Source organism: Notechis scutatus, chromosome 3, assembly GCF_049901735.1.
Source record: "Notechis scutatus isolate UNSWTSFEM ecotype Mainland chromosome 3, rNotScu1.2, whole genome shotgun sequence".
Taxonomy (NCBI): domain Eukaryota; kingdom Metazoa; phylum Chordata; class Lepidosauria; order Squamata; family Elapidae; genus Notechis; species Notechis scutatus.
The window spans coordinates 106,835,766-106,848,351 of NC_142011.1; the positions used below are offsets into that span (position 1 = coordinate 106,835,766).

Genomic DNA, 12,586 nt, shown 5'->3' on the forward strand with positions numbered 1-12,586 from the left:
AATCTATGCAAGCGTTGGAAAAACAAGGTGTAAAAATGAATTGGTTTTCATATTTGCAAATACAATCTAGATTTGACAAGGATGTTAAAGCAGAAGGTATTTATGATAAGTTGACTGACTTAGATAAGATCTTGATGAGTACTGATGAAAAGATAATTAAAAAACTTTATGGACACTTAAATTGGAGGAGGAACAAGTTAAAGAAACGATGATTGCCTGGGGGGGTTTGGATATGGGATTGATTTAGAAAAATGGCAAAAATTGTGGTCTCAAAATTATAAAATGACAATGTCAACTGCATATAAAGAAAATTCCTTCTTTCCAAAAAGAAGTTTTATGTTTTCATGTTTTGTGTTTTGTTTGTGTATGTTTGTTTATTGAAAATTAATAAAAAAATTATTAAAAAAAGAAAAAGAAAATTTGTATAAGATGTTTTTACAGGTGGCATCTACCCCCCGGACGAGATTTGCGAGAATGTTTAAGAATAAATTGCATAAATGTTGGAAGTGTCATCAGATACCTGGTTCATATTACCATATGTGGTGGACATGCTCAGACGCAAAGAAATATTGAACTAAAATCCACACATGGTTGGAAAAAATGATAAAACAACATATGGACTTTAAACCAGAGATCTTTTTATTGGGAATTATACTGGAAATATACAACGAAGAGTTGAAATATTTGATTGTAAATGTACTAACAGCGGCTAGGATTGTATTTGTTAAGAATTGGAAAAATGATAAAATACTTATGCAGGAAGAAGTTATCAAGAAAATGATGGACTGTGCTGAAATGAGTAAATTGACATTTGAAATTAGAGAACAAGAAGATAAACAATTTTATATGATATGGGATTTGTTTTATCAATGGTTGGACAAAAAGACATGGTAATATAATGGACTAGATAATTTTGTGATAGAAATTTAATAGATAAGACATAATATAGACATATATCACCATTGGTTGAAAGTATAACATAAATTTTAAGATAAAACTTGGAACATCTCATATAAAATGATGGAATAAATAGTTTAGTCATGGATGATTAAGAACTGATAAATATACATGCATATGTTAGTTCAACAATGTGAAAATTGATATAAATTGTGAGTAAATGACTACAAAAGAATAGCACAAAAGATCTGCAACCAACTGACACACTGTATGTATATAAAATGGAAGATGGTTTTATGTTTTTATGTTTCGTATGTGTATGTTTGTTTTTAAAAATAAAAATTCTTTAAAAAAAAGAAAGAAATTTCTTCAGTCTCTCTGCTCTGCAAAAGGGGTGGAGAGAAAATAAACAAATGATTTCTATACCTGACACCCCCCTTCCCCACACAGAGCAGAGACATTGGAGAAAGTAGTAGTTTCGATAATGTTCTCAGGATGCCAAAAATCAGAATCTTGTCCTACCTCAAAAGTATTGCCATGAGTATTAGGATAGCTGGGAAAGCTATTGGATTACAAATCAATGTTTCCTTTAGGTTACAATGCTTCTAGCTTTATTGGGGAGCAACTGAAATAGTTCTATAGCCCAATGGGATAATTTGTAAGAAGTGTTTATCTTGCCCTATCTCCCAAGTTCAATTAGATAGCAGATTAGATAGCAACTGAAATGAAGCTGATTCTATCTCTATGCCACTCAGTGTTTTGCTCTTGAAGCTTCCAATTTATCTTTGGGTATGTGTTATTGACCTTCATTCATTCAAACCCTTTGAGGTAACACTACGATATTATGGGCACCAGTATTGGGAAGATGATTGAACAAACATTTGCCACCATTTATAACTCTCAGGCATCTATAATGCAATAGGATCTGGTTCTGTAGCATCCATTAGCTTTTGAAGACTTAGAATTATTTTTTAATCAACTACTATGATTTAAAACTGCATCTAGGATTTTTTCCATTTTTTTCCAAAATTGAAGATAAATATATACAAATACTGTACATATACACATACTATACACATATACGTACACATATACATACCACACACACACACATATCATCAACAATTGACAGCATAGAGGGAGAAAGAATGAATACTAATTAGCTGATATGGGAGCTTTAAATATGTAAACATATAAGAGATTTAATGCCAAGAAAAAGATAATAAAGACAATTTGGAAAAGTCCGATATTGTGGAATTGAGAAGTAATGATAAACAGAAAGGCTGCTACTATAAAGGATGTCATAGAATATCAATATGTCAGTATGTTCTAATCCAACCAGCTAAGGATTCTATCCACACCACGGTTAGGCAACTATGGCCCCTTTTTGACCTGTGGACTTCAACCCCCTTTGGTGGTTCAAGAATTCTGGGAGTTGAAATCCACAGGTCGTAAAGGGGCCACAGCCCCCCCTCCCGTATCTAGACCAAAGATCCGTCCTATAATTACTAAGTGCAGGAAGAAGGAAATATTTTGTCATTTGGCCATGATAACAGCTAAGTCTTTAGAATTTCTGCTTATCCCCCCCCCCCCAAAAAAAATGTCATAGGCTCACAAACACATTGTTAGCCAAAAATGGGAATAAACCTATAGCAATCGTATAACCATATTTCATGTCTAATTATTTTTCATGTTTTTGAATTTAATCAGTGTTGTGATTATTTCAAAGAACCCAATCACAAGATCAAGAAGCAGAAATCTGTGTACATCTTGCTGTAAATATAATTGGAACATTAAAAATAAATTTATCTAACCAGAAGAAATTTAGCATTAGCAGATGCTCATAGAATATTAAGCATACAGCAGAATGTGCCTGGAGCTGATGGAAGAGCCAAGGACATGCCCTAATCTGACAAACTAGAGATGAAGGCATAGACATTCCTCTGCATTTAAAACACAGAAAGGGCATTTTAAACATATGGGCCTCTAGTTGCAACAGAGATCTATGACAGCATTTGCTTCAGCCATATAGCAACATCTGCAGTAAAATGAATTGTGCAGCGATTGTTCTGAATAGGTATTTGAAGCCCTGCATACCAGAGGAGGAGCAGGAGCAGGAGGAGAAAAGACTATGTATCAGTGTTGTCTTTCTTGACATGTGAAGCACATGGCTTCCTCCATCTTTGCTGTTCAAATGTCAATGTTTGTTTCAAAAAATAATACCAATTTCCAACTCTTTCTATAAGTGATCAATCTTTTTCATTATTATTTTCACAGAGCAGCTTCCACTTATCTGATTATACTTTTGTTTAGAAATAATTTCCAAACGTGTTGCAATTGAAAGCAACAAATCTTTGTGGTTTCCACAGAGAGAATGCAACTTTCAATTTTGGTTTTATTCAAGGACTTTCAGCATTAAGTTCAACTTCAGAGCATTCCTGTAACACATTGCACATGAACATCAGGGGTGGGATCCTACTGGTTCTGCCCGGCTCTATAGAACCGGTAGCTCTGAAGAGCAGCAGATACAGAACCGGTTCTGTGTTTGCTGCTGTTTGGCCCACCTGCCCACCTGGGCTCTTACCTGTCTTTTATTTCCTGCTTTTTCAACCTCAGCTGCTTTGCGCGGCACAGCTGAAGTTGAAAAAGCAGGGGAAAAGAGGCTTTTCGAACGCTGCGCACCTGCGCGCAACGCTTGTCAGCTGTCCGGGTGGCACAGCCTAAGGTTATTTTACACACCCGCGTAATCACCAAACCGGTAGTAACGCCAGTTGAATCCCATTCCTGATAAACATTCATATGTATTTTTACATGCATCATTTCTGATGCATATATTTTTGTGTATATATTCATATACAATTTGTGAACACTTTCTTTGAATATGTTACATTCAATATTTATGTAACGGCTCTCTACACTTACGTAGTTACAACCTACCTTTACTATTGCAACTTATTATACCCAGATGTACCTTTGAACAGTGCCCAGAAATTACAGGAAGGTTGGAAAATGTAGGAGTCAGGCTGTTGGCCCAGTGCAAGATATGGGGGGTTACATGTACTGTATGTACTGAAGGAACAGACTATCCAAATAGAGATCTTTGTGTTGACCTTTCAAACCCTGAATGATTTTAGGATCTCCCACTACAAATCTGCCCGATTACTTGGATCAGCAACAGGGAAATCTTTGAAGGTCTCCCTATTGCACCCCACCCCAAGGAGAAAGCTACGCTCTTATTTGCATAAAATTTAGAAAAAGGACAAAAATAATGTTTATCACCAAACTTAACTGTTAATTCTGTTTTTGATATTTTTCATTATACTAGTTTTAATGTTTTATTTAATTGCATTTATTTTATGGATCAGTTATATACTTTGTAAATAGTACCAATTAGAGTATTAAAATATGTAGCTGAATCTTTACATAAATTGTGGTCCTACACGGGTGACAGGCTGCAGCGCCCTGTGCCTTCATCACCACTTCTTTAGATACTGCAATGCACTCTAGATGTCAGGCTGCCTTTGCAATCTGCTCAGCTGATTTCTTTCAGTCTCCTCTTGCCATTTTTACACTGCTCCATGCCAGCAAAGAACAAAACTCAACATCCATCATACTTTTGGAAAATGCATTGTCAAGAATTAAAGCAGCGATGCTAAAGGAAGAAAGAGAATAGAAGAAATGCCAACAGCAGACGAGACATTTTACTACTCACTTCCTGGGCTTTTCCTCTTTTGTTTCTGCTACGTGGTATCCAGGCTTACACTTGTAGCGACAGACAGATCCCACGTCATGATTCCCTTGCTTGCATCGAGGCATCAAGAGCTCAGCATTGGCAATTGGGCCTGGAGAGTCGCACTCCAGTTTGCAGTAAGCTTCTGGCAGTGACCAGAGTCCATCTTCCAGGCAGGTGATCCACTGATTCATTCCTGATTCCAAGCAAGAGAAAGAAAAAAGAAACAAACCCATTCAGATTACCGCATAACTAGTTATTTTTTGAATCTTAGGCTGAATTTTACTCTGATCCAATTTTCTTTACCTTCACCCTTTCTTTATTTGCACAGACTTTTTATGCCACTTTCATCTGACTGGTATAAAGTCATGAAATGGGATAAGGTCTCCTGCTTGAAGGGGGAGTTGGACTAGAAGACCTCCCAGTTCCCTTCAAGCTCTAATCAAATTGATTGACTGATTGGCAGTCTCCAAGTAATACGCACCCCATACAGTGGCAACAAGTAGTTATAATAGAAAATGCTAAGCCGTCTGCACTATATTTCTCTGTAGTACTTTGCAGTGGTGGGATTCAAAAAGTTTTACCACCAGTTCAGTAGGCATGTGGGCATGCGTGCACATACTCTGCGTGCGCGTGTCTGCCAAATGCGCACTTTGCGCAGGCTCAGAGGCATTCCAACCTCCTGCAAGCCTGCACTCTCCCGGTCGCTTCAGCAGCCGCACAGAGCAGCTGTGCTTCAAAAGCAGAGAATAAAGGTGAGTATGGGAGCCTGGGTGGGTAGGTGGGCCCAACAGCAGAGCGGAGGAGAGAACTGGTTTGGTCTCTGCTGCTCATCGCTGCTACTGGCTCGGCCGAACCGGACCGAACCGATCGAATACCACCACTGATACTTTGGCAGTATGAAATTTATTTATTAAATTCATTGGTAGTCCTTCTTACCACAGGGTAACTCAGTTTGCAATATTAAAAAGATAAAACTATATTAATAAAAGACTATAAAAATAGAAAAAAAAGTGGAATAGATAGCACCACCACTAGATGGACTCGCAACTGGCTGGCAAACCGTACTCAACGAGTAGTCCTTAATGAGTCTAAGTCTACATGGAGGGAAGTAAGCAGTGGGGTGCCACAAGGTTCCGTCTTAGGCCCAGTACTCTTCAATATCTTCATTAACGACTTAGTTGAGGGAATAGAAGGGGAACTTACCAAATTTGGGGATGATACTAAGCTGGCAGGAATAGCTAAAACCCAAGAAGATAGGCTCAAGATCCAGATGGATCTTGACAGACTAGAACACTGGGCCATATCTAACAAAATGAAATTCAATGTAGAGAAAAGTAAAGTCCTACACTTAGGCAAGAAAAATCAAAAGTACACATATAGACTGGGTGAAACCAGGCTCAATAGCAGTAGCTGTGAGAGGGATCTTGGAGTCTTAGTGGACAGCCAGCTAAATATGAGCCAGCAGTGTGCACCAGCAGCCAAAAAAAGCTAATGCAATCCTAAATTGTATTAACAGAGGGATACAATCAAGATCAAGGGAAGTACTAATACCACTCTATAAAGCCTTAGTAAGACCACACCTAGAGTACTGCATCCAGTTTTGCTCACCACATTATAAAAAAGATGTTGAGACTCTAGAAAAAGTACAGAGAAGAGCAACCAGGATGATTAGGGGACTGGAGACTAAAACATATGAAGAACGGTTGCAGGAACTGGGCTTGGCTAATCTAGTAAAGAGAAGGACCAGGGGAGACATGATAGAAGTCTTCCAATATTTGAGGGGCTGCCACAGGGAGGAAGGGGTCAAGCTATTTTCTAAAGTGCCCGTAGGCCAGACAAGGAATAATGGATGGAAACTGAACAAGGAGAGATTTAACCTGAAAAGAAGGAGAAACTTTCTGACAGTGAGAACAATTAACCAATGGAACAGCTTGCCCTCGGAAGTTGTGGGAGTGCCATCACTTGAGACTTTCAAGAAGAGATTGGACTGTCATTTGTCAGAAATGGTATAGGGTCTCCTGCTTGGGAGGGGGGTTGGACTAGATGACCTATAAGGTCCCTTCCAACTCTGATTATCTGTTATCTGTTAAATACAGAAATACAAAATACAGCTTTTATTTGGCAAATGCCACATTTATTTTCTGGAAGATGCAAACAGTGCATTTCTTATTCATAATTGGGAACAGAAAAGGCATCCTCAGTACCCACCAAATGGCTGATGCTTGTGGAAGAGAGATGCCCTTCATAGCTGGAATGTGAGTTTGTCTATAATGCTAAACCATTACAGAAAAAGATACCTGAGTTCTATGAAGGTAGGAAGAAACTAAAAACGACTTCACCTTGATTGTGATGGGTATGAGTTGAAGTAGAGAGGGACTGACAGGCTTTTGGGATTCTGTTACATTAAAGTTACCACATTAAAGTACATTTGAAGATTCCTAGTGATTTTTGTCTATGCTGAAGGGCCTAGAACAGGGCTGTCAAACTTGTCGCGTCACGTTGCCATCACATGACATATCATGACATTTTCCCTTTTGCTGGGGTGGGCATCATCGGAGCATAATGCATCTAGCCTGTGGGCTGCCAGTTTTACATCCCTGGCCTAGAAAATCCCAAAGAACCATATAAGTCCCAGGCTCCAAAGCTAATTTCATATTTCATTCACAATATTTCATATTATTAAACTTTGTCTTATATTCACTGGAATGTTTTAAGTATTTACTGCAAACACATGCTCCAAATAATTCAGTGCCTTATTCAAAGCTGTCAAATTCAGAGAAGGGGAAATGGAGACTAGGGATATATTACAACGTCTGGTGGATGGCAGCGGAACTCCCTAAAGTAGTTAGCTTTTATTTATTTATTTTTTCTCAGAATTTCAAAATCTCCATTGTTTTGTGACAGGTTAAAATAGATATGCCTCTCATTGCAGTCACAATTCCTACCCCATACTTTAGCCTTATCAAAGATATTTTGAAAGAAAGAAAATTGTGGACCACTCCCAAAATAACAATGTTGTTGTCAGTATATATTATCACTGTAAAGAATCCCTTACATTGAGCAAAATTTGTGGTGATTTCTGGGAAATCCATATAGCTTTCTTGGCAACAAAGTGGAAGTGATTAGATAAAACCTCAAAAGGATGTCTTGGAAGTAATAAAACCCAATATGAAATTTTGTAAAATGTGTTTCATATCATGACTATCCATGGGAGGAAGGGCAAGGAAAACAAATGATAAAATCTATGTAAAGTGATTCTAGAAATATGCCTTAATATAGTTGCATTGTAACTATATATACAAAAGTATATAATTCACCAAATGCATGATGTTATATGCCCATATTGATACTGCATTTTGCTGCAGACACTGCTTTTCATTTGTTAAGATGGAGTCAAGGTCTGATAGTTGTTGCTGGAGCTCCAGTGGCTGGATGGTGCTAGCATGTTGAAGATGGATGGGTGAATAGCTGATAATGATGTTCATGACCAGGGTTGGAATGGAGAGTCTTGTGCAGTGCAAGAAATGCTAGTGATGACAGTTTGGGGATGAGGGTTGGTGAGAAGTGGATCCCTGGAAGTAATCTGAAGAATGGTTGGGCAGCTGGTTAAGGATCTTAGATCCGTCCTGAATGTGGACATGCAGCTAAAGAGACCAATATTCAATATTGGTAGGGGTGTATTTTTAGCAGTCCCTGCCACTGGTTGATCAATTATTTGCTGGTTTAGCTGACCAGCAGAGTTTGGTTTTTGGCTGGAGGAGTGGAGGAGCCAAATATACAAATGCAGATAAATAACAAAAGCCACATATTTAGCATATTCTTCTGATCATGTGCGGGCAAAAGATTAGCAAAGACACAGGAGGAAATTTTCCGGAACTTTGTTCTACCATCCAAGTCTATCCCGAGAAAATCCATCCTACCTTGGAGTTTCGCTGGCTTGATACAGGAAAGGAAGCATCGCTTCATAAACGTAGTTCCTTTGGGACAGGAAAACTCTGCATAAAGAACGTGAGATTGGTCTGGAAATTGGCAGTCAATAGGGTTACATGTCACTGATCTGTCCCAGTGATCAGAGATACAAGTCAGCAAGATTTCTTTCTGGGAAAGACAAGTGGAAGAGTCGAGAAAAAATTAAAAAACAGTCATTCCTAATTTCAATATTGGTACAACTATTGAAAGTAGTGTTCACTTACCAGTTGTGTCTATTCATTCCTTTTATCAAGAGATTAGTTTAGAACTGAATCAAGTGCCTAACAGATAATCTGATAGTTTACTTAAATCTGACCTAAGACATAGGCAAAAATGAAATTTATCACCTCTACCTTTGGCCTTGAAAAAAGCCATTCTTCTGTTTTCATTTTAACCACACATTGTCACAAACAATGACATCTTATTGGACCCTTGAGTTGGGTCTTCTTAGCAGTAGCACATGCCCTCTGCAAAACATCTCCCTGTAGATTCAGATGGCCCCAGATGTTTTAGCCTTTGTTAGGTCTTGAACCTTGACTGCTTCCCCAGTCGTTTGGGACAGTTGGATAGATGAGCTCAACTGTGTTGCTTTTTTGGGATGGGGGAGTGGGATGGCGGTTTATCTTTGGGCATCTGGGGTTATTTGTTGTGAGTTTCTGTACTTTAAAGCTTGTAAGCCACCCAAAGTCCTTTGTGTGACAATGTGTGCTATGTAAATCATATCAATGAATCAATATAAAAATGTTTTTGCAAACTGGCTTAGTAATCCAAAAAAACAAAATGAAAATAGTTTCCTGACTCCAAGCTTATAAACCAAAAGGACAGCATTACAATGGATGGGGAGTGAAGGGGAAAATCTCACATCCTTTGGAAGGAAAGCAGTAATAGGGCAGTCCGTACTGATTAATTCTAAGACAGTGCTAAGCAGAAATGCCAAGATTTTCAGTAAATGTTCTCTTCTTATGAAATCTACATTCCAGGTCCAAAAAGCAGCTCTCAGCAACCCTATACAAATAATGTGTTTTTAACAAATGTGAATAAATTCCCATTTTGCATAATGGACTGTGCCATTTGTTTTTCATAATTCATTCTAAATTTGCGAATCATGCAGATAAATGAGCTGTATAAACCCTGAAGCCCTATCCTCCCTTCGACTTAAATTAGCTACTTATCTGACCTCAGAGGGCAAATCAGAGTTTTGTTTGATGTATACCACTTTATCTGTAAAAATGCAGGGGAGATTAGGGGAGGGACATCTCTAAGGGCAATGAAATATGAGATGATCAGAGGCATACCTGTTCTTCAAAATTTGCAAGTAGATACACTTTATGCACTATTACGATACCTTAAGGAAAAGTCCATCAATGAGGATTTCTGTAAGTATTCTTTTTTTAAGTCTGAGAGCTACATGAGAGCTACATGAAGCAAATATTGAATTTACCTTTGTGTATCTAAAATGGTGCAAGTTGACCCTTGATGCAAATACAGAGAAAATTGTGGTCCAAATCCGTGGCAGTTGAATGGGGAGAAGTAGAGCAGTTCCTCTGATGTTGATTTCATGTAATTATGTACCATCAGGTCTTAAGAACAACTCTTAACAACCACATAAATACATTTTCTCCATGGCAATCTAATGTGATGTTTCAGGTTTTCTAATAGTGCACTCATTGCCACTGTAACTGAGTCCATTCGCCTTGCTGCTTTTCATCTGCCTCTTCTCTCTCCTTTTGCCTTTCCCAAAATTAAGGGCTTCTCTAGAGAACTAGGTCTTTGCATAATATGTCTGAAGTAGGATAATTTGAGCCTAGTCACCAATGCCTGTAATGAAGATACTGGATTGACTTTTCCTATAATCCATTTGCTTGTTTTCTTGGCTGCTCCTTTCATACCAGTTTTTCAATCCCATAGAGACCCATGGTCTTCAGTTGCCCATCTTTGGCACCAAAGGAGATGTTCCCTCCCCACCTTTCTCCTTTCCCTGCTTTTGGTATGGAAGGAATCTCTACTCTGCTTTATTGCCAAGGTACAACAGGATGTGAACATGCAACCAGTACTTCTTCAAGATCAGGGTACTTTCTTTCAGCTCCTTCACTCTATAGCTGTGCTTTAGTGCCACCATCCAAGAGAGCAGGTAGTCATGACGGCCTTCCATCTTCCTCCTTTCAACTCTCGTGTCTCATTAGCAAAGCTTCTAATGCTGATGATTTGGCATTTCTAAGGACTTTTCAATGCATTATGCTAGTCTATAATTTAGTATTTTTATTGTTTTCTACTACAAATTGTTGATGTAACTTGATGCTATAGTAAGCTGCCAAGAATCTTTTGATTGTGGTTGGTAAAAAAGAAACAAACAATCCAACAGGAGGTTTCATGGCCAAGAATTCTTTTCCACCAATGTTTCTTGCTGGGTTGCCAAGCATATAAACATTAAAAGTAGCAAATTTAACTTTACTTCAATTTTTAAACATATTTTAAAGCAAAAAAGAGCACTTTAAAACACTCTTTTCCCAATCCAAGGTGCACCTGCCTAAACAGAAATAAGAGAGTCACTTATCCAATGTAATGGTGCCTCTTTATTTGTGCAGTTCAACTCAGGAGGCCTTCTGCTACTAATTTAAGGAACACACAATTAGTGAAGGTTGTAGTTGTTGTTCTTCTTGTTGTTGTTGTTATTATTATTATTATTATTATTATTATTATTATTATTATTATTATTATTATTATCATCATTATTATTCCCATACTTAGCCTGTATATTATTTATTTATTTGATCTATTTATGCCCTTTTTTTATCCCTGTCCCTCCAAAAAATTAAGGCAGATAACTATTTTTTCCACGCATACAGTATACACTGTATTTTTATAGATCTCTAAAGGAAATCTGAAGCAAACTGGGAGGAGAACCAAGTATTTGGACAAAAAAAGAAATACCAATAGCATGGGTCCAGTGAAGAGAGAATGTATAATTCCAATTAATCTTTCTTCAGGATTATTTTTTAGTTTAAATTAATAAAGTTGTATTACAAATCATTGCACAGTATACTTTAAGTTAGCCCATATGCCATAACATTAAAAACTGGAAAAAGAGAATTATTTACCATTTTCATAAATTAACTGCAGTTTATATTACCTGCTCTATTATTTAAGAAAATATATCTAGGTTTTTTTTTCTCTTCATGCTTTAAGAACATAATGAATTATACACTTAATATCCGAATGGAAATACTTTAGCAGTCTTTTTTTCACGAAAAGTGTTTTACTATTAATAAGAACATAGTTTTAAGCAACTAAAGCTTGAAACACAATGTGCTAGGCATAATATAGTTCTTTAGATCTTTAGTCACTCTTTTTAATCTGTTGCTTTTGTTTTATCTTCAGGATTTGTTGTATGAAATTAAGGGAAAGAGGAAATTAAGTAAGTTTTCATTGGTTACATTCGAACAACTGAGATTGCTATTGGTTCTTATGCCTGTTTTTATTCAGAGTGCCCTGAGGGGGAGAAAACAGTGCTGAATACTCCTTCTTTCCTTCCTTCCTTCCTTCCTACCTACCTACCTACCTATCTACCTACCACATTCTGTTTCTCCATCAGCCCCTAACAAAAAAGACTCCACACCTCGATGTTTTTATACTTTTCCCTGCAATTTGTATATAGTTTTTAATCCTTCAAAATCACTAGAGCCAAATTCAGGTGTGTTCAAATACAGACTAGGAAACTTACAGTTGCCTCGGCAAGAAATAGGTGGCATAAAAGTTTAATAATAAATAAAATAAAATGTAAAAAAAATTAAAACGATGGAAATCACAGTTCCTAACTAAATGACTGGGCAGTCAACTTACTTAGCATATTTATAATTCTTGTGATTGGTTAGTAATGAAAAAAAAAGTAACACAGAAGGACTATCCATTGATGTTCACTTATAATGACTAATATTACTATTAATTTCCATACACTTTTAAAGTACTTCATTTGTAATTGACATTATA

General features: G+C 37.3%; 1 protein-coding gene across 1 annotated transcript in view; it reads right to left on the reverse strand.

The window, feature by feature from the left end:
- Positions 1-12,586, reverse strand: part of PAPPA2 (pappalysin 2) — a 169,967-nt gene that overhangs the window by 48,364 nt on the left and 109,017 nt on the right. Inside the window, exons 15-16 of the mRNA XM_087960905.1 lie at positions 8,551-8,728; positions 4,610-4,823 (exon numbers count right to left, since the gene is read on the reverse strand). Coding sequence (XP_087817031.1) covers positions 4,610-4,823; positions 8,551-8,728 — 392 coding nt within the window. The remainder of the gene's footprint in view (positions 1-4,609; positions 4,824-8,550; positions 8,729-12,586) is intronic.